At 37.2% G+C, this 23,720-nt stretch overlaps 1 protein-coding gene and 1 pseudogene across 1 annotated transcript; one reads left to right on the top strand and one right to left on the bottom strand.

Annotated features, from left to right (window-relative positions):
• The first annotated feature begins 599 nt into the window (after positions 1–599).
• LOC128355321 (troponin T, cardiac muscle isoforms-like) lies at positions 600–8,265 on the top strand (annotated as a pseudogene).
• A 1,622-nt stretch (positions 8,266–9,887) lies between these two features.
• On the bottom strand, positions 9,888–20,899 carry pkp1b (plakophilin 1b). Its single transcript, XM_053315566.1, has 13 exons — positions 20,710–20,899; positions 18,852–18,940; positions 17,391–17,800; positions 17,156–17,297; positions 16,426–16,633; positions 15,580–15,748; positions 13,584–13,701; positions 12,351–12,527; positions 11,489–11,659; positions 11,113–11,266; positions 10,645–10,831; positions 10,424–10,508; positions 9,888–10,052 (listed from the first exon to the last, which is right to left on the bottom strand). The coding sequence occupies exons 1-13, from the start codon at positions 20,897–20,899 to the stop codon at positions 9,978–9,980; spliced, it is 2,175 nt and encodes a 724-aa protein (XP_053171541.1). The 3' UTR covers positions 9,888–9,977.
• Between the last annotated feature and the right edge of the window lie 2,821 nt (positions 20,900–23,720).

Here is a 23,720-nt window from a genome sequence, read left to right as displayed (position 1 = left end):
TTTCAGAGATACAGTTTCAATAGATTTCTGAAAACTTGACTTGAAAAACTAGATTACCTCAAGACTCGTTTGACCTGAATAAAACCTCCAATTAGTATTTGATTTTAAATAAGACAACAGCAGGTGGGGCCAGCAGAGACTTTATTAAATCAACTCCACAAACAGAGTTATATTTTAGATTCACCTCTTTGAGTCATAATCCCGACTTGGAGATAAAGACCAACCACTGGGAGTATCAAAAGACTTGGCATGGTCATAAAGGGTGGAGTTGATAGCACTGTCTGTTTCATGTGAGGCAGAGATTCAAGATTTAAGGCGAGGTGCTGGTGATGGTGCCGATGAAAAAAGGAAGGCTTAATTGTACCCTTTACCTTTGGCAGCCTACCAGGGGAATGCTCAGTTAGTTATTGCAAACACCCAGTTTAGTGAATACATTGCTGCTGTTAGATTATGCTGTAAAGTGTGACGTTTGTGGGATAAATGCAGCACTGATTGGCAGAATCGCCAAGTACCAGTAACTAAGTTGTTCAGTTTAGTTTTGCAATGTAAAAATAGGCAATGCAAGTCCATGGAGAATGCTCGTTTTCCCATTCTATTTAATGCCTTCTGCCATCTGTTTGCAGGTATGTGCCCACCCATTGTAGACTTGGGCAGCTTGCCGCCATGTGATCCACTACTGGGTTTAAAAGCTTAAACCACAGAGAAGGGCATAGTATACAATTTCCATTGCACACATCCACACATCGCACTATCTCGGTAAGTCTCTGTGCTCTTCTTGTATGTTTTTAAAACAGTAAATGGAGATCATATTATAATATCATTTATAATATTACTCTGTGTAAGTGTTTTTCATATATGTGGGGTGAAACTAGCCTCATTATATAATTTAGGGTGTTTTTGATCACTAACTATACTCCTCTGAATTGTACTTACTCCTACAGGTGTTGCATCCTAAACATGTCAGACACAGAAGATGCCACATATGAGTGAGTAAAGACATTATCTCTGTAGAGTGAAGCATGATGATAACAAAGATAATTCCAGGATAGATTGAATCAGTGTCTAATAAAATATCTTTGGTGTTTTTTTCTGCTTTCAGGGGAGAACGTAAGTCAGTTTATCTCCTTGCAGTACCCAACACATGGGCAAGATGAGTCTTCACAGTTTGTAACTGAAGTGTAGTAATTAGGCAGCGGATTCAGGCAGCTGCATGTTGTCAGACAGCTGTTTCACATATACCACAGAAAAAATGCATGTATGTATGCATGTATGTAATAATGCTGCATGCATACTGTATATACAGTATGTCACAAATGCAGTTATGCCCTTGTTTTAGTACTAAGTGTTTAGTACTTTGCAATAACCGCTGCCTTCTCTTTGTGTGTATGGTGTGAAGGAGAGTAGGATATTGTTGGTATATACTTTAAGCCAAACAATATCTATGAAAACAGCGTAAAACTTTGCTTCTAAATGCACTACTTTTAAAATGCTGGTTGTAGTTTTTGCTGCCATTTTGTTACCTGATTTACACACTTAAGCCTCACATTTAAACATTCCCAGTTACTTAAAAGAGAGCATCTGCTAAGCTCCTGGCTTCACTGCACAACACACTGTATTTTTGGCAGGTCAGTGCCACTGCAAAGACAGCTGCTGTCCTTGAGCTTTTCTGCCAGATTGACCTTTGTCCTCTCAGTCAGTCCTCGTGGTCTAAGGCTGGAGATAGTTCACCGTGACACATCCCTAAGGAGCTGTCCTTTCAATTGAAATGGTGCAGTGGGTCGCCATCAAAGAGATAAGGGGTCTTACCACTATTTCTGTCTCTTTTGTGCTGCTGTCGATGCGGCCCACTGTGCAGACCTACTGTCCCTGAAACTAAGCAGCACCTGTCTCCTTCTATGTGGACTCACTGTTAGACTAATGTGGGTCAGCTTATGTTCTCAATAGAGGACCTTAGGGAAGATAGCGACACAGGCACAATACCCACTTTCACTTCCATGCCTGTCAGAAGTTATCTAAATGCAGGTTGGCTTGCCGTCTTTGCAGTGGAAAGAGGTTGAGTTACCCTTTGTGGCCAAAGGCACTCTGACTAAAAGCTTGCTGTCACTGTTTCCCACAGTGACCCAATGAAGAAAGCAATGTTGGGAACAAAAAAACACACACTAATGATGCTCCTTTGAATATAGTGTTGCAAAAGCTAAATAAAACTGTTGGGAAAGCTGATGGCAAAATGGATAGAATGACTCCCGTACTTGAGTCATATCCACATTGTGTGATATCAGTCATGCTGTGTATTGAGCATTGAAAAAAATGTTATTGTTAATTTTGGTAAGTCTCAATTGGGAGCTTTATCTGCACATTTGCATTAAAAAATTCACTAATTAGTATGTTTTGAATGCAAGACTGAAGCTACATATACACTATTGCCCAATTGCATATTTAAGGAGTCAGTGGATAAAATATGTATTAATGAAATAGCAGAGTGCTGCGCAGGTCAGCAAGGGGAACAATATACGAAAACTGCAACTGTAGAAGTCACAATATAAGAGAATGTTTTCTGAAGGCATCGGCACACACAAGTAGCAGAAATAATGTAGATCTAAATGTTGTGTGAGACCGTCACATTGTTTGCTTGCTAAATCAACATGCTTGCTTTGCACAGAAGAGGAGTTGCAGGAGGTAGCAGAGGAGGAGGAAGAAGGTAGTACTGCTTGTGCTAATATATGTTTGCATGCCATGTATAAATAAATACAACTGTATTGTTAGCACAGTGTTTGCAACCATCTGATGATAGTCATTATTGGAGTACATGTGCAAGAGGTATATATTGTCCCATGAAAACCTTGAATCTCCAAAATGTCAATTCAAATCATCCCTGTCTTCAGTTATATGATAATATATTTTCAGAACATCAACTCGATTTTAAAATGGTCTATTTAGCCTAAGAATTAATCCACACTTTATCCTTCTGTTGAATTGAAAAATCCCAAATTACCAGGAGTTTCATGGTTTTCACTGGACACATACTCTATATATAAATCTGGGATTAGATTGTGACACTATCACAAAATCCACTGAATACCTGTTTACCTGCTGAGAATGCAGTTATAGTTAAAATCCATTTCAAATTGTATAGCATTAAAGGTAAATTTAACGCCTAATTTAAAACCCAGGATTATGTAGTTATGTGTAAACTTTAAGGATGATCAAATATAGATTTGTATTTTTATTTAATACATATGTCTATCTTAGTAGCAGGATCTGGGCTCAAGATAGAAAATAGGAGAAGAAATGTTGCCTTTCTGTGTTGGATAACTAAATGAAAGGTTAATAATTGGTCACCAAAAATGTAGTCATAATGAGCTTAAAGCTTTACATAATAGACTAATGGACTAAGTAGACTCTCTTTTTGTGACTGGGCAGGGACTAAAGTGCAGACAATGCATGAGTTATTGTGATAATCATCTTAAGCTGCTAACACGAATACCTGCATATCTGGAGATGGTCAACTATGTTGCCTCAGTCTAGTAGTTACTGACAGCTCTTCTTCCTTTAAAGTAAAGACAAACAAAAGAGCATTGTTGGTTAACACACAATGCCACTTGATGAATTGTGTTGGACTGTGCAGCTTTTTTTTTTCTTTTTCTAAAAGGATCTTTGAATTGCCTCAGCTATAAAGTTTTATCCATGTTTTTATATCAATGTAAAAACAATGTAGTATTATTTTTACATCTTACATTTTGAAGAGATTTAGACTTTTATTAGTCATGAAAAACATTCAATAGCCAATAATAATTACTTAAATCAAATCTTAAAAAACATTACAACCATATCTACTTTTTAAAAAGACGTAGTAATCTCCTGAGAACCACCATGTAAACCTGTTTCAAAACACACAAAGGATAAAATGTCTGGATTGTTTGTGAGGGGATTAGGCAGATCATGACTTTTGGCCGACCTTTTGTGGCTTGTCCTCCAGGGTTTGCAAAAAGCATCTGTAGCTTTTCTACTCCACCCAATCTTTACCTTGCACTAACTCTCTTATCTTTCAACAGATGCTGGAGAGGATGATGACAAAGGTATGGTCACGCTATAGAAAGAACAGAGGTCATGTCTGTCAAAGAGCAAAAATGCTGCTCTGCAGATTTTTTCATGCATGAAGTATGTCCTTTTTTCAATAAGTTGTCCCATAACATCTTTGTCTTTGTATGGGTATACAGAAGACTCAAAGCCTAAGTCAAAGTAAGAACACTGTTTAAAAATACTTTATGAACTCAAAGTGAAACGCAATTCATTATGAGCTACATACTTAAATAAAAAGATTTTCAATTTTGCATTTTCTTCAGAACTGGTTTCCTGCCTGGCTTGGCAATTCCCAAAATCCCAGATGGAGAAAAAGTGGACTTTGATGTAAGTTTAGTATGAATGAGACTAAAACTAGTAATCTCAAGACTGATCAAAGAAACACCTGCAAGCTGTTCCTTGGGCTGAACATTTTCAGTTCACTTTTGACTTCTACTTTCAGGACATTCATAGAAAACGAATGGAAAAGGACATGAATGAGCTGCAGAGCCTGATTGAAGATCACTTCGAGAAGCGTAAGAAGGAGGAAGAGGAACTAGTTGGCCTTACAGATCGCATTGTATGTTCACATCTTCAAAAATTGCACATCTAGTTTCCAACAATAACCAATGGTTTTTACAAAGTCGCATGGGTTGTTAAAATGTCTTCCTCTTCTTACTTTAGGACAAACGCAGGTCTGAAAGAGCAGAGCAGATGAAGATCAGAGCAGAGAGAGACAAAGAACGGCAGAACAAACTAAATGTAAATGTGAAGTTGTTTTTCCCAAATAATATTTACACATTATTATTAAAGAACCCAGACGGTCTTACAGATACAATTTCTAAATGATTAACTTGTCAATTGGTTGCAATACCAAAGGCCAGTACAGCTACAGTATGAATTATACTTTCATTCAGTTAAAACAAGTGTTGACAATGTCACTGATGAAAATACTGCAAATGAATGTTTTCACCAGGAAGAGAAAGCTAGAAAAGAAGAGGAAGAGGCCAAAAAGAAAGCTGATGATGATGCAAGGAAGAAAATGATTCTAGCCAACTTGAGTTTCACTGGATACAAGGTGATAGTTTTGTGAAACATTAAAACATCATGTCTTGATAGACTGAGGTGTACAATCTAGCACATCACCACATGTGCTCTGTTCCTGACCAGCAGACTCAGCCTGGGGCAAAAAAACAAACTGAAAGAGAAAAGAAGAGGAAGATCTTAAGTGATCGCCGCAAGGAGTTAAACATTGATCACATGAAAGAAGAAAAACTCAGGTAAAATACGAACACAACAAACAAACTTTGCAGAAATATTCAGTCTTAATACTTCCTATTATCAATATCAGATAATATAATCAATTTTCATTATTCATGTTCTCGTCTCTCATACAGGGAAAAGGCGAAGGAAATGTCTGACTGGCTACGCCAGCTAGAGGCAGAGAGGTTTGAACTTCAGGATAAGTACACAAAACAAAAGTATGAGGTGAGACATCAAAGAGTTTTTGTGACAGTTTCCAGGATTCAAGCCAAAATGATGACTATCGACTGAGAGTGAAAAGATTTATCATACACAGAGAAAGTTTTATTTGCACACACCTAATATGGGATTGCCAAATTCTCAGGTTTTGTGTGTAACTCAGCCAGAGATCATTGCATTTTTACATTTGTGTAAAGTTTCATACTGGACCAGCATCAACTTTCAAAAAAGTACTGTATGACAGTTGACCCCACTAGATGTCACATTATAGCACCAACATCTCAGACCGCAGCAAATGTGCCAACTGTTTACTCAATAAAATTGAACAAAACAAAGAAAGCGACAAGCTAATTAGCAAATAATTGTCTGCTGACATCTAGCAGGGCTGAATTTCATATATTGCACTTTTAACTCAAGTGTCAAACTCATGCATACACATTTCTCTACGGTGAAACTCAAATATCCAACTAAAGTGACAGGAAGAAAAAATATTTTAAGTGGTGGGTGACTTTAACAGAACTGGCTTAACAAACCAGAGTGACTGCAATTTGTTAATTTTACATGCTGATTTGGGTTTTTGTTTTGTTTTGTTCAGATATTGATATTCTGATTCGGCTTTGAGCAAATATACATTTTGGCTTTATAGAGATGCTATTGTCAAATAACGATTAAATGCATCTTTTCACAGATCACAGTGCTGAGAAACCGGGTCAGTGATCATCAGAAAATGTAAGTTTATTGTGTTATGCACACGCTCACAGATCGCAGTGCACATATTGTGATTTTACTCAATGCTTTCTAACACATGAACTGCATAAAAGCAAATATTTCCTGCTGTTGTAAATTAATGCATTTACTGAGTTTAATATTAAGTAGTTTTTGTTTTTGAACTTGTTTTTCATTAGTTGTATCAGTGTTTTGTGTCTAACTGCCCAGAGACAGCAGGTGGAAATTGGCTAATGGCTAAATCTGGTACAGCACATTTCTTCTCCTTTTGTGAGATGTTTTTGCACTTTTTAAAAAATATATAAATGATAAGAAATTATAGCATTTTTTGTCCTAAATACAACATGATATCACCACTTTTTATATATATATATATCCCCTCTCTTTTTATAGTACAGTAATCTGACATTACTTTGTTATGTAATTAAAAACTAATTAAAAATTGAGAGATGAACTGTCATCATGCTGGGTAGAAATATAAAATGGGTACAGAAAGGTGGAACCCAGAAAGCTACATAAGTAAGCAATAATAGATCATTCCCTGCTTACACTGATTGTTATGCTCTGATGTAAACATTCACCTAGTGACCTTGTCAAGTTTCCACCTCCTCCTTTTGCAACTTCTTCTGAGTTTCTCTCTCTACCTCAGCCTCCATTTGTTTGTAGCAGCGTCAGTAACAGCTGTGTGAACCAGCTGCCCAGCAGAGTTGTTTCCTAAGCACACCCAGCCCAAAAAGACTGGGAAAACAAAAAGGTGTGCATACAAGAGGTGTTCAGACAAAGGGCAGGCAAAGAGGCAATCTGAACAACACACTTAGTGTTGGAGGAGAGACGGGCTGTAAAGGCAATCCAACAGCTGAGATATTTCATAACTGCAGTCTGATATCATCTGTGTTAATGTAGCTCATAATAACACAGTGACCAACCGCTGCTGCAATCCAAATCCCAATTGATCTCATGTTGGCTGTGTTACGATGAGGGCTAAAGGTCTAAACAAAGCACTCCAGAATGTGTCAGAAAATATTCACAGAAATATTCTCAGTGTGGTCGGTTATTTCAAACATCGCTTTGATCGGCTTATACCATATTCAGTTTACAATTGCAGAGCAAAAGCTATTATTCATTTTCAAATATTGTAATAGCTGAAATTTTGTTGTACTGTATGCCTGTACAATAACGCTAGCTGACAGAACTAAATTGTCAAACTTGCAGAACATGGAGACCTTATTTGTCACAGTTTCATGCTAAAAATGATCAGTTTATGTACTTGTGTATAAGCTGCAGGGGTTTAGGTACCTCGGTGGCAACAGCAGTTAAAGATAGCAGTCTTCTATTTGGTAGCAAATCCCCTCTAACAGCAGACAGCTGTGAAAAGCTTTCAGTAGCTCCAGTGTCTCAGTGTAGTTTTGTAAAGGCTGTGCTGGAGCTCACAAGATGAATCTAAGGTGTCACAGTATTAGTAGCATAGGAAACACAAAGGTTTGTTTATTTTGTAGCATCTCTACATTTTTGGATTTTTTTTTTTACACAATTAAATACTCTTTAAGTTTACCTTTTCATGCCTCTAAAATGTAATCTCTCACTGACATGAACCCAGTGATGAATGAGGGCTCACAGTTAGATATTGCTAAGAGGTTACAAACAAAACAAAGATTTGAGTCCACTGCTACAGAGAGATGATGATAATAGTTTCAGGGTTTCTGGTCAGAGGATTAATGAGAGGGAATCCAGAAGTGTAATGTGTGGTCTTTGCAATGTCTTTCCTGCAATATGAATTTCCCTAAAATCATTTAAATTATTTGCACCAGCAGAACAAATGAATAGCTCAGAATACAAGGTCCACCACACAATTTCCCATAGGAGGGAACATGAAAGATCTGATATGCATTATAGGTTTTGTGGGTTGTGCTCTGGTGTATGTAACAGATCACTGCTGACTTCCACTTTATATTTTTCAGTTCAAAGGGAAGAAGACCCAAGCGTGGCCTGAGGAAATAACGTCTGATATCAACTGGAGTGAAACGTCTAACATCCATATTATCCATACTATATCACTGAAAGTAAAACAATATGATAAAAGGTTTCTATACAACTGAACAAAGAAGAACAAAAAAAAGTTATCTGTGAAATGAAGTGCATGCTGAGTTCATCTGCAGTGTAGCAGTAGAGTTTCTGGTTTAAGACAGATGAAGTGTTGAAGCTAATGTGAATTCAATTTCGATTTGACAGGAAGTGTGTTACCCATTATAATAACTCTGGTATCTGAAATGACTCATATGTCCTACCACTGAATCTGTCATATTTAGAATAGTGAAGTTGAGACTGAATTATTCATTTTTAGTGTGTACAATTGTGTGATTGGAATTAATTAAAACAATCTTTATTTCACAAACCAGAAATAGTGTTTGCTTTGTCTTAGGTCTTTGCTTCCTTCACTTATGGGAACTTTGACATGGGCACCAACTCCATGATATTTAGCCTCACTGTCTTCTTTAACAAGGTCCAACCTTATTTCTAGTCTGTGTGCAAATAATCAGCAAATTCAAGCCAGTTCATTTTGCCTTTTTTTTTTTTTTTTTTTTTTTTTAGGTCTTGAGATTTTTAGATTAATCATCTAGCCAGGCGGGCAACCGCAACATTACCAGTCTGCTATAAATGATTGCATATGAGCATATAAATCTATCAGTGTAAAATTGAATGACTATGAAAAAAAGCTCCACCCCGCCACAAGCGTCATAAATTTTAATATCACCAACGATCACCAGATTCCCTCATAACTATGGGGTGGATTATGTGGTTTGAACTGCAGCAGATCATAGGTCAAATCTAGTCACCAATTACATAATATATGCCGTGTCAGTCTCTAAAAGCTTGTTCTTGCAATTTGGAAAACAAATTATAAGGGTGGAGTAAACAGAATATGACCCATGTGTTGCTAATCTGCCCTGAAGCATGTAGAAAATCTGCAGGCGAAACCAACAAGGCTGTGACAAGATGTGAGCCATGTCTGACAAACCTAAAACACCCCAGGCCTCATCATCAACCGTAATGATTCACAAATACGGAATCCAAACTCACCAGTACAACTTAATAGGATTTCTGCCAACTTTATTTTCAATTTTTGCAACAATACAAATGGATAATTTCAAAATCACAGACATAAAAAGATGGATACACCAACATACAAGTTACCTTTACAAAATGTAAACACTCAAATCTGCTTCAGACAATGTCACTGTTTCTATAGTAACCATAGAAACTCTTCCACAGGTTTTCAGAACATTCTGCCACCAAAATTAAACTTTATATACTCCAATACAATGCTATTGCACATATTTGATTATTAAAGCAGCAATTTCCGTGTCAATTAAAAGCAAAATCCAAACTGTGTATTATTATTGGATAGAGGAAACTGATGCTGCTAGATTTCAGAATGCAAGCACATATATAACGTGAACATTAAAAGAAGCTATAAACTATAAAGGAAATGAAAACATGGTTGCAAACATGTTACATCTTAATCTTCACCTTACAGCATATACAGAGCTCTGAAATCCTTTTTTGATGGAAGCAATACATAAAGAAAAAAAACTCTTTGTGAAATGAGAGAAGATGCCGGTCAGGTGTGTTTACGTCCATAGGTGTGCAGTGGACTTGCAGTTTGGTTACTTCTGTAAATGACCTTCTAGAGATCCATTTAAGCAGTCAAATTAATAGATGACTTGAGCCGACTTGTGCGCGGCCGTGGTGATATCATTCACAAATGAGGACTTGCTCATTCCTTGCTGCAGGACAGATAATTAAAAATGAATCAGTGTTGCATTTCAATAATTGCACAGAACATACAGTAAATGACACACTGACAAACTGACAAACTGCGTATGGGAACTGCAAAACATCTTTATGATGCATCGTGTTAATGTAGCTTTGTGTGTGTGTTCTGCAAGAGGAGTTGTGAGATTCGTCTGCTTTTGGCTTCAACTTCTCATTCACATTCAGCATCTCTTGAGAAAACTGCCTAACCTGTCAACTTTTCTTACTCTGTTTCTTATAAATGCCTGAGAGAGGTGTAGACTTTTGAACTAAGAGTACCAAACAGAGAAGACACACCCAAACCTTGACATATCGGGTTACTGAGGGTTAAGCTTCTACTAACCTTTTTCAGGAAGCTCTGTGTATCTTTGTCTGACCAGAGGTTGTAGAGAAGCAGTGATGCAGCCTTGCTGGCTTTGGGGAAATATCTAGACAGAAAAACAGTTGTGTTCAAGTGAAGCATTCATTAAAAATATGATCCTTGATGATATAGGTTTTCCCCACATCTTGAACAAATCTATCCGTCTTTGTGCTCATGCAGGCACATTCTGTTTCTGCCCCTACCTGTTTTGGCTGAGCTCTTTCAGTGAGTTGATGAGGTTATTGTTTAGCAGGCGCCTGCCCAACTCAGGTTCCTTTATAAGCAGACAGTTGGCAGACTGGCAGGCCATGGCCAGAGTGTCATCCGATTCGTTCCCCTGTTTTGTGCCTGCGCTGAGGATTCCCAGCAGGTCTGGGAGGACTCTGCGTGCTACAAAAACAAATCAAACAAAACTCACTGACTGTTTAATACATGCCAACACTTGCAGAAGTGCAGATGATTGTTTAAGATCATTTTTGTACGAAACTAATAATTCTCCTTGTGTTACTCATTTAAAATAACTATCTACGTCTAATGTATAATTTAATGTGAAATGAAATGGTTGGATTTAATCATTTTATATGATTTTAGCAAACAATAACTATGATAAACTACAATCAAACTATGATAAAGCATCACACTGCATGTTTTGTCTTGTATCTGCTTCTTACCGATGGCACTGTGCAAGTTTGGGTTCTGGATCAGGCTTCGCACCAAAGCCACAGCGTTTCTCTGCAAGTTGACTTTGTTGGACTTTAAAAGGGGACTGATAACCTGCAAGCCATTCAGTTTCTGCACAATGGTCTGACTCATTACACAGGAGACCTGTGAATAAAGAAAAACATTTCAAATCTCAGTTCTTATCTTCTAACATTTCAATCTCAGTTGTTACAAATTTACAGGAAGGAAAATGTAAAAAATAATCACATATTAGTCTCAATTGTACAATTTTACACACATTGTACTACACAGTGTACTATGACAAAGTACAACAACACAATTTAAATTGTTATTCAGTACGAGACAGATTTTTTTTTTTTTTCTTACAATGCCCTCATGTGCAGTGAGGTTATGCAGCGCTCCACTACAGGCTTCTTGTATTTCCTCTTGCTGGCTAGAACCCAGTAAAGCCAGGTAACTCTGCAGAGTTTTGGAGTGGATCAGCCAGCCTGCCCCATTAGGCTGTGGATCCTCAACGACAGGGAAGTCAAAGTGGTGCTGGAAACAAAAGGCAGATGAACAAGGTACTATATAATCTGCTTTGTCTGGATCATCGTCCTGCACATATTTGTACTCAAGCATGTCCATATTTTACTCAGTAGTAATAGTAGTAGTAGTAGTAGTAGTAGTAGTGGTGGTGGTACTCAATAGTTCACCTTGACATATGCATATTGTCCAATTTTATGCACAGAAAAATTGCACCGATATACGATCATTTGAATACATTACATATGATGATTTTTTTTCAATTGTTTTAGTTTTACCCTTATTCTCATTATTCTTGATCAAATTTGCCTCTTTAACTGAGCATCAGAAGCACACCAGCATGCATTTCCCAGCACATAGTGTATGAGCATGTGAAAAATAAAACTTTTCGATCTTTGAATGAAATTTAGAATTACACCGTGGAATGATTTGTAAATCACAGTCTGTAATGCAAACAAGAGAAAGTGCTGCAAATTCTGTCTCTATTCTGTATGTCCCACACTGTCACTCCATCCTTTTGAAATGCTTGAATGTTATTGTGACTGCCATAATGTTAGTGCAATCAAAAACCAATGCCACACTGTAAACTGACACTACTGTTCTCTAAATACCTGTGATGAGTTGTCACGAGTTAAGTATCTCTTGGGCTTCACCCTAAATCGGTATGTATGATTGTTTCTGTCATGCATCTTCCTCATCTCACCTCGTGTTCTGAAGTTTTGCCCTGTGGACTGAAGCAGCCGATGGGGCCGGTCTCGCCTTGAATCTGGTTCCTGTTGGCAGGCTGGGCCAAAGCTGTGATCCTGCTGAACAGAGCCGGAGCCTCGGCCTCCAGTTGAAATGTCAGATTGTGCAGGATGCACACACAGTTTTCAACGGACTGTTTTAACAGGTAGAACAACATGAGAAACGGGTTTCATAATATGGCTTCATGCATCCTGACATACAAAAACAAAATGACTTGATCAAATGTACATGGGGGATAAACACAGAAATAGCAACATCCATACAATGTAATGGAAGCCAACAAAGTAGCTTTACAATTGATATTACTATTGTTGTAGTGATAATGCTTAATATTTGTAAAGATGTTTGCACTTAGATTGTATTGCACCTCATTTTATTTTACTGTATTGCATCAAACTGTGCAGGTGTTGCTGTAACTTTGTGTGATCCCTGAAAAAAATGGAATGGCTTGGAGACTTTAAAAAAAAAACATCTAGCTGCAGACACTGGCTGAGGAGACATCAGCTGACCATCTCAGCTGCAAAATCTGATGAACTGCACCAGCTATGTGAACGATGGCATGAGTCATTTGGCATCATAAGCTGGATAAATGCTGAAATATAAGATCAATAAATTATGTCTCTGCCTGATTCTTACTTTGTGAAATTTCATGGAATTAATAAAATTTATGATGCTGTGTGGTAGAACAATTGAGTTTTATGCTTTACACCTATTGGGGCATGCCTGTAACCATTTAGTTATTACCTAATTCATCACTGTGGTGCAATCATTTTTTGATTTTGGCAGCTCTTTGGAAATGTAGCGCCGGCTCTGATGTCTCTGTAGTATTTTTTTATCTTGACGACAATGCATAGACTATATTAAATATTATATATTAAATAAATATTATGTAATGCTACCAAAATTGCATTGTGCAAATCATTAACCTGTATAAACTGTATAAAAAGGTTGTTACCCTGTATAAACTGTATAAAAGGTTATTACCCTGTATAAACTGTATAAAAGGTTAAACAGCCACATTGGGTTGCTGTAGATCAACTGATGAACATAACACCAAAGATTGACTAACTTTAAACATTAAACTGTCTCTATGCAACAATAACAAACTTTTATTAACGTTCCACATGACTGACATTTGGCACACACACTCAATTGGGTTTGTTTTGTATAAATAAGCTGTATGACTTACCTTATCATCTGGTTTGCCTGCTTCCACGCAGTCCTTCACATATCTGACTAAAGAGTCAACCAAACCTTGACATTTTCTCATCGCCTGCCTGTTGCTTTGCTTTGCACTGCTCAGGTTTCTGTGTAGACAGCAATATCATTAGCAATCACGCTATAAGCACTGTTATTAAGATTTGAAAAACTGCTATGAACTTGCTATCAAGTTTGTATGTCTATTATTGTCTTTATATTAGTCTTAGCAGTAGGAGCCTATAAATGCACAGTCAGACACATTGTTCATTTAGAAAACAATTATGAAAGAGCCTTGCAGCAAAGTTTTCCAGAATTGATTTAAAGAAGGAAATATGTCAACTGTTATAGCATCCGTGTGGTTGCTGATGTAGTCAATACTGATATCGCTGGTAGCTGTGGTTTTATAGATGGAGATATACAAAACAACATTATAAATCAATCATTTACTTGAGGATCCTGTTTCATTATGTAAATTACAGAGTAACACATAAACGTTAGCCACAGCACAGAGCCTGCAGCCTGACACTCCTGAGGTTAAGAAGTTATTCAAAGATAGAAACCATGAAAGGAAAAGCAACATAGGTTGCAGGCAGGCTCATAAGGAAGATAATCACTATATATGTACAGTCAGAAAATATTTTATATAAATGAGGGAAGATTAAATATGAGAAATAATGCAAGTTAGTATAAAGAACATATATGTAAGGGTCCCACGGTTTCATTAAAACTTTTAAAACATTGTAATCTTCATAACAGTTGCATTTATTGCAGGGCTGTTGTATTAGACTGTATTCATTTTAACAAGTCGTACATAATAAACTGGCAAATGAGTGTGTATCTTGTCTATGGTAATGATATTTAATCTATACTACTACTACTACTACTACTACTACTACTACTACTACTACTACTACTACTACTAATAATAATAAGAAAATCTTATTTTTCCATAGACTAAAAACCATCACTGAAAAGCCTCTAATGTTGCCTTAGGCACAAACTTTTTTTTACAGTTGTAAGTACAAAGTATTTACAGTTGTAATATGCAAAATGTTATTTTTATCCCTAGTGGGGATATAAATTATCCCCCATAGGGCTTTATGCTGATTAACCGACAGAACATAAAATAGCTATTAAAATATAAGTCTATTTTAGATAAAGCAGTAAAGTGCTGAAGCGTGAGAAAAGTCTATAATGCAAACAACAATAAAACTGAAATGACACAGCCTCTATGCTGATATTTAGGTGAAAGAGCGCAGACACACCGCAGATGAGCCCTCCACATGAAAGCATTACAAGAAAACAGAAGTCTGTCATCAAAGCATACTGTTCTGTTTTCTTAGTCTGAAAAGTAGCATTAAACTGTAGCCTGCTGGTTTTTTTGCATTTTGAGATTATTTACTATTCAATATTAATCTTTGCTGCACCTTGTCCATAGAGCTGGTTTAAACAGTGAATAACATTATGAGATTGACATGTTTCCACAGTCCTGAGTGGATAGTTTGGGGAGTTCATTCTATGGTGTTATTTTAGTATTTATTTTATTTTGTTTTGTTGTAAATGATCACATCTCTTATGTTTCTGCATGAGAAAAGGACAAAGCATTAACTTGACATCGCTGAGAGTGAAAATGTCATACTACAAGATTAGTTAATGAATACATTTTTCATGCAAATGCAGTGATCAAGTCCATATTTTCTAATTGTTTTATTAAAATTCAAAACTATTTTATAAATGTTACTGTAACAGCTGCAAGAAAACTAGCATAATAGGATTCATAGTTCAGAATGGCCCACTGTGGTTTTAATTTATTTTCATGAATAAAAATGTTTCAAATACCCCTCCACCACCCCTCTGATTTTTTCACACATAACATCCTGAGCTAAAGCATTATACTGATATAAAACAATGGATTTACAGCTTGGGTCAAATAAAAGTGAAAGCACTGAAATTCTATCAAGTGCTCAGTTAAATTATTTTCTTACCGCAGACATTCTGTGGTGTGAAAGAAGACCTCAGAGTCACGGCTGTTACTGATAGTCTGGTTAGGACCTGTTGTGTAAGGCAGGACTACACGCTCCATTAAGACAGGCAGAGCACTCTCCAGCAGGTCTGGCTTCAGGTTGTCTGCGGAGGACAAATTCCACAGGAGACCTGGAAAGAAAAAGAAAACCTGAGCTGCTGACATCAGCAGAAAAATGATCAAATACTCATCTACTGCTCATTTTAGGATTATAAAAAGGAAAGCATGGTCATTTTAAAGATTTAAAGCTTGTATATTTGTCACTATTCTATCCAAAAGTTTGACTCTCCAGTTGATAAGATATTATTCCCACTAATATGTTTATGAGTTTGTTTTCATATAAGTTTAAACATCTAATGCAGCATTTAGGAACGTCACTAAAAAACAGCGTAATGTTTTTGGCAATGTGCTTCAAATACCAAAGTGTTAACTTTACAGTACAAAAACAGTCATGGGTGGCTTTGTGATTCACAGTAGGATCTGAACAGGATTATGTTGTACTGTAAAGAAGTGGTGCTCTGTCTGTTTTGTTTGCATGGTTAGTTAGATAGATAGCCTTTATTGTCCCAAAGGGAAATTCATTTTCACAATCTGTCAGAGATCTACCGCACACGAACAATATACATACACACAACAGCTATACAAACACCACCAAACATTGAGAACATATAAGTACACACACACACTGCACAAACACCACCAGACAGTGAACAACCTACACATATATCACACTGAGGAGGCTGGGTCCATATGGGGACCATATAGTTGTGTGTGTGTGTTTGTTTGCTGATGCTGATGAAGCTTGTACCTGTTAGCTGTTTCTGTATCTCTACAGAGTTTGTATCTCGGAGCAGAGCTGCAGCCTCTGTGATGCCGCCGCAGCGTTGTATCGCATCCTTATTGTTGCTGTTTTTAAAGGACAGGTTGCGGAGGGCAGCCGAGGCGGTCTGGCTGACATTTAAACTGGGACTGCTCAGCAGACCAACCAGGAGAGGAATCCCCTTGAGCTTTAACACCTGCAAGACAAGAGGGTTTCAGGAGTTAGCACACCTGAGGAACACAGTAACAATAACACAAGAGGGAATTATTTTGAGCAATGATTTAGAATTGTTGGTTTCATTAGAAGCTTTTATTTTATATAATGAATTACAGTGAGTTAAATGATACTTCTGTTTGAGAAATAGCAAGCGCTCTTCATACTGTCAGCACTTTGACTTGAAAAATATATAATTTATTTGTCAAGTGACCTCCATCAGACATTTTCACATGTGTGATTTGTTTGTATATGTTTTTTGTAAGGTAGACTTCTTTGAAAGCTATTAGCTGCAAGGCTGAAGTACCGCCTGCAACTAACAACAGTGTCAATTATAATAGATAATTATGACTTTCATTTTGGCAAGAAAATATGTTTACCATTCTGTTGAAAGCCAAACTATCCTCCATCTTTGTCATTTGAATATCTAAACTGAATGCCTGGTTTCACTCTGATGGAAATGATAAGGAAACTGAAGACATGATAAGGAAACAAATTAAACCACCTCTTCTTTGGCCTTCTCATCAATGAAAGCATTGTGCTGGATGTAGGAGGCGCCGCAGTGTTTATAAGTCTCATCGTCATTAGAAAGATACTCAACAGCCTCTTTCATGGTGATATCAGCAACTCCACTGTTCCCATTTGACCTGTACACAAAACGCAATGTATAAACACTGAAAGCACACAAGCTTTATTTGTTCATGCATGTTAAGGATAGAGAACTGTATTTTCTTACTCACCCAGATTCTGTTTTGCTCTTGGTTGCAGACTCAGTGACCACAGACTTTGAAGGTGCTTTGGACAACGTGTTAATTTGGCTGGCCACAAACTGTTTGTTAGCCTTCACCGGACCTGGGAAATTCATAGTCGGGGGCATGGAGCTTGTTATAAACTGACTGCTGCTCTTCTCTGTCCTCTTGGTGCTTTTGGTGGAAAGCAGCCTCTGCTGAGGAGCAGAGCGCTTTGGCACTGAGAACTGCCGGACCAGATCAGGCTCACTGTGGCTGGTGTCGATTTTACCAGCCGCCATGGAGATGACGGGGGCGTAACTCCGCTCATACTGATTGGCTGAAGCTGCTGTGCTCCTCTTCACAGTGGATCCCTTGGAGATGCTATTTTTTTGCCAGTTATTGTTTTTCTCTTGGCTGAGCTGCAGAGCCAAAGAATACATGTGTTTCCAATCAAAAGTAAGACTGTCTCGTGATAGCTTATTTCATCAGCAATGAAGCACAGAGACAAAGTGACTGACATGACATTTAGTTGGCAGTGAGAAAGAACAAAATGTGAAAGAACTATGCAGCCCTCCAGTGTGGTCATATGGACATCTGGAAGCTACTGTGGGAGTGGATGGTAAACAAATGTTTATTGTGTGAGGAGACAGAAATAATCTCACAGATTCTGGAAACTGTTTTTGAGAAAGAAGAGGGAGAAAAGTGATTTTTGACTCCCTGTTTATTATTATTAAAAAGTATAGGTTCACAATTTCTCAAGTCAGTCATAAAACAACAGTCAGGTACCCAAACAAACATTGACACATTCATTTCTTGCTAATCATCCCTCCTGTTCATATTGCCCATTAGATTAATGCACAAAATTCACAATCCTATTTCTGTGCAAAAATGTATTTAAAGGTTTATTTCAACATTAGTCGTTTTAGTGCCAACATCCCTCTTTTATGTGACCATACATTCACCACAGTTCAACAGGGAAACACTGTCAGTCAAGACATAGAGACGAAAATGTTTACTAAAACAACTTTAACCACAGAATATATCAAGTTTATTTGACTAACCCATCAGCAGTTTGGGTTTTGACTAACCCAAACTGTTGATGAATATTAAATGGTAAGCACATTTGAAGGGGATCTTCTAATGGTCAGTATGAGCAGGAGCAATGATTACAGTAAGCAAAATCTGCTTCTATGTTCATTTGGACACCTGACTGTTGTTTTAAGCCAGATTTTAAAGAGTGTGAAACTAAGTCAGACTCCATACTTAGCAAAGAAAAATGCACATTGCCGTGGGGGGGTTGTATTATTACTGTAACAGTGATTCATCAAATAATGGCTGACTCAGTCCTTAAAACCTCAAACTAACATCACTTTCTCTGCTGCAACACAGTGATGATAATAACAGCAACAATAACACATTTCCAGCTAATGTTGTGATAGTGAATGATAAATAAGTTCAAAGGTTACTCACAGTTTTTGAAAAGCCATTTCCGAAGAAGACGCTTCCATTGGGAGTGCTTGACTTCAAAATATCTGCAAACACGTAGTCAGACAAAGGACCTACAGAAACATATTGAGAGTTATCAGCTCTTATCAAACAGCAAATACCTGAGATCACTGTCATTGATTTATTACTGGGGAAAAACTGTCACCTGTTCAGTAGCCTGGCCTGATCTATGGCTTATGCTCAATAGTTTTGTCCTTATGCTATTGAAAGGATAGTTAAAATCCTAAAAACACAGAATCAGAAAGTCAACCACTTTTTTAAAAAAAAAAAGAGAAATATAAAGTTAAAGAGCACACCGTAAACTGTTGACTCTTGGTCCTCTTTGTTAGCAGGAAACAGAGAGCCAAAAATATGACTTAGTGACAGTCTATGAGGAGCTTGTGCTAAACCTTATTCTAAAATGAGTATATTATATTGTTAATGTCGAGGCTCTGGCTATAAGGTCTACAGTTTTTCTCCCTTTGTTTCTCTGCTTCTCCTGTGTGTGTGTGTGTGTGTGTGGGTGTGTGTGTGTGTGTGTGAGACTGCCACACCTGTCTGCAATCAACTCATTAACTCACAGCTAAAGTGCTATGGCTCTCCTTCCCTTCTTCTCACACAGATTGTTGAGTCAGCTCAGTGGTAGTTGCTCTCTCTCGGCAAGTCAATGCTCTAATATTTAATTATTTTTCTTGAGATCACTTCATGTAGTTTACTAACCCTACTTCTCCTGTGTCAACCTAGTCTCCAGTGCCAACTCTCATCCACCACATTTTCTCTTTCTGCACCGACCCACTCTTCAGCCACTTTACACTGCATTCATCCAGCTACCAACCAATCTCCACCATAACCCCCCCCCCCCTCCACAGCCTGCCTGCCCCTCACCATCACCAGCCCCTCTCCCTTCTTCCTTCCACAACCAGTTGGCTCATTAAAACCATCCAATCATATCCATCCCTTTTTCTGTGTGTCCACAAACAACCGTAGCCTTCATGTTTAATGCTAAATCAATGAACATGTGTATCATACTTTTTTAAAAGATGGGATGAGGACATGGTGGACCTTAAAATAAATTATTTAATAAAGGTACCACATTGTTATTCTGATTTTAAAACAATTCATTCTGATTCCATAAATGTTTTTTTTCTATTTATTTTCTATTTTTTCAATTATTTTAAATACTGCAAGTATTTCTACTTACCTTATATCAACATACTTTCGAGTGTATAAGATTCTAAAGTATGTTGATAAAGTTAATAAAGTGAAAGTAAAGTTATAAAAAAGTATGAAGTTTAGGGCTGTACGGAGTATTTTAGAAACTGAGGTCACAAGTCCCTCCAAAGCAACCCTCATCACTCTCAGAAAACAAAACAAAAAATCTGCTTATTATCGAATTATTATTATCGAAGTTCCTTATGTGTAAACCAACTAAAGTTTCAGCTAAAATGTCTCAGAACTTTTCTATAGCCTATAATATTGTAATTTATTTATTTCTCCACATCATTATACATTTTCAGAGAACTAAAAACGTAAATGCACCCACTTACAGATGTTACCGGCACAATTCATAAAATAAATTTAAAAAAAAAAACTACATTACACATACAGCAATTACAATCAATATTCACGTATTGCACACTTCATGTTGCTTCCAGTACATTGTGCTTGTTTAAGCTTTATACCGTGTTTCTAGCGATCAGGTGTGGGAAAAGGGGACTGCTTGGGGTGTGTAGATGGATTGTGAGATTGCAGCACATAAAATCTGCCAATTATAATCAGATATCAACTAATAAAACTAATAATTGCCGTTTAAAAACCCATCGCAGACTTTGGACTGTCTTACTTGTTGGAGACAAAGAAGTGGATCCAGTCCTGCTGCTGCTTGAATGTCTGGATTTGGTCCTCTTGATACTCTGCACTTGCTCCAGGACTCTCTGCTGTCCTGATCTGAACTTCGTTACAGACGGCAGAGCCAGCGACGTGTCGTCCACATTCCCGATGGAAATGACCGATTTGAGCGGATCCAGAGTCATCTTTTTCTCTGTGTGTCTCTATGATGATCCAGCAGCTGAGGGTTGCTCGGTCAGCTGCGGAGCGTTGGTGATATGTTAGGTAATAAGAGCGCACCTTGCCCTGCCCTGCCTTGCACGGTCTGACCGCGCCCTTCTACGCACAAAAGAGGTACATGATTGAACTGCTGTGTGACATTTACCGTCTTTGCTTTCTTTGACATAATCCATGGAGATAATGACTGCAAATACCCGTCGATTAAATGATACAAACATGCAGCTGGTTAAACCATTTCCCCCACTGATGGAAATGAAGTACATTTACTCGAGTATTATCTGTATCTGGGTTAAATATCACACTTTTTAATTTAGAGTACTCTACTTGTTAAATTTCAACCAATTGTTGAATGCATCTTTTGTTATGTGTGATGTGTTTGTTGTGTGTAAGGAGAGCAGCAAAGTAAGTGTTTCATTGCATTGTCTGTTTTTACCATGCATATGACAGTACGTTTCTTTATCTCATTTTATCAAAACGTACTCCCCAACACAGGTATTGGTGCCACACTCCAACCACAGGAACCAACCACATCATAAAAAAAACTATTTATGTCATTTGAGATAATTATACATTACATAATACCTATGCAAATCCTTCAAAGGACAAATACAACAATGTAAAAATACTAAGTTACAGTTAAAAAGCTGATGAATCAGAACTGCTGATAAATATAATAATTTTATCATAATGGCTCAACACCTGCACCTGAACATCTGCAGTATGGTTCACACTGGAGATAAGATAAGATAAGATAAACATTAATGCCCTGAAGGAAATCTTTGTTGGGCAAAAGTGCCACGTAGTAACATAGAGCTGCAATCAAGCAATACATGACTATTAAATACGTAGTCAAAATAATACCTAACTGACAAGACAATGCAGTTGTGCAGTAGTGCAAAAAGTACAGAAAGAGAGGCTCCTAAAAGCGTCCTAGCACAGCACAGCCACACTGACACTAAGACTGCACAGAGACTCTGTTAAATACTAAAACATAGGCTACATCAAATAAAGCCTGAGATGCTAGTTCTATTTTTGTAAAGCATTTTAATGAAATGTTACTGTAGCGTCAGTATGCTGTGGAGCTTTATCATGAAGGAGAACTAAGCAAACATTAATATTTGACTGGATTTAGGTGTCAGATATTCAATAGTAAAGGACTTTTTTAGTGCTTGTGTGCATACATTTGGGTGTCTGATGTGACCACTAACACACAAACTGTGAAACAAGTCTGGTCTGGTTTGTTCTGTAGCTACTGTTGTGATTCAACAAGCCATTCAGATGTGTCCCCTTCTTATGTCACTTGGGACTAAGTTAAACTAAACTAAGGTGCATGTAATCAGGGCCTGGACTCAGGGACAGAGTATGTCTGGGACTGTTCAACAAGAGATGTTAGCAGTCACTTTATTATTATTATTATGAAATTGGTTGAGTTGGAGTTTGGTTTGGCAGTTTGTTGAGTGGTTCCCAACATAGGGGTCGAGCTCCCTCAAAAAGGTCACAAGATAAATTTGAATGGTTTAAAGTAGAAAAAAAGTTATGCTTTTCAAATTATATTTATTTTATGGACTTTAATCTTTTCCTGTTTATTAAGAACTGGCTGTTGGATAATATTGGAAGCTTTAATTCTCTGGGCCTCAATGAGTTGGGGCCCCACTAGGCGCTACATTTTTAAGGGGTAAAAATGGAAATACTACAGGAAAGTACAAGTAGCTACCTCAGAAGTGTGAGAGGACTAAGTTACTTCCCATCGCTCTATATTACATGATACAAAGGAGAGGGCCAGCCTGCATAATATTCATTCAAATACTCATATTTTGCATTCTTTTTCTCCTCAGGACTATTAATAGAGCAATTTTATATTATATAACTAATGTTTTCAATAATACAGGAACCAACAGGTTGAAGAAGGCTCTAATTTGTTATGATTTTAAGTCATGACAAGTTAAATATATACTACAACTGCTCATTACAGTCATATCATGATTAACAACTTTAACACGAGTCTATCAAACTAATTTGTGCAGAAATAACACACAAAGTGCAAGAATTGGAAAATTAGAGCAGCTGGTTTACTTTATCTATTTATTTTTGATTTTTGGAAAAATAAAAGAGGATTTCATAGAATAAGTAAATAAATGACAGGACAAATGAAAGGGAGAACAGGGAATAAAAAAGCAGTTGTCTTTGGGAAAAATAACTTCATATTAATACATATTTGAACTGGTTTTACTTTTCTTTACCAGAAACTGCAGAATTTGCTTTTTTCAACAAAAAAACAAAGCAAGTTAAAACATGTTCTGTTGAACTATCTTTTAGAATAACATAGCTCCAGATGTAGCCTGAAGCCAATTTTCTCCAGATGTCAGTATATTTTTCATACAGCATATTTATTGAATGTACTTGTAGATTGATTCATAGCTTGAAATGTTTGTTTAACTCTATTAAAATAACAGAGCTGTCATTTGTGGCAGAGCTTAAACATTATGTGTTTGTGTTTTTGTGAGAATGTCACTGTGTATTATGTTTTCTACAATTATTACTTGGTATGAATGAGTGTATTATTATTATGTGCTGAGAAAAACTGAAAACCTACCACACCCATAGGTGCTCTTGCCCGCAAGGCTTATGTGTGCCAGCTGGCCTGTAGTAAATTTGGCTGTAGTCTCCTCTCACGTGATTTGACTTCTTAATCTAAGAAAGTTCACTTGTCAGGTGTAGTAAGATTGCCCTCTAGTGGTGAATGTGCAGATCTGTAAATGAACACGACAAATAATTCAGTCAAAAATC

The sequence above is a fragment of the Scomber japonicus genome, chromosome 3 (assembly GCF_027409825.1).
Source record: "Scomber japonicus isolate fScoJap1 chromosome 3, fScoJap1.pri, whole genome shotgun sequence".
NCBI classification, from domain to species: domain Eukaryota; kingdom Metazoa; phylum Chordata; class Actinopteri; order Scombriformes; family Scombridae; genus Scomber; species Scomber japonicus.
Note: the sequence above shows the minus strand (reverse complement) of the source record. Positions and strands in the feature narration are given on the sequence as shown.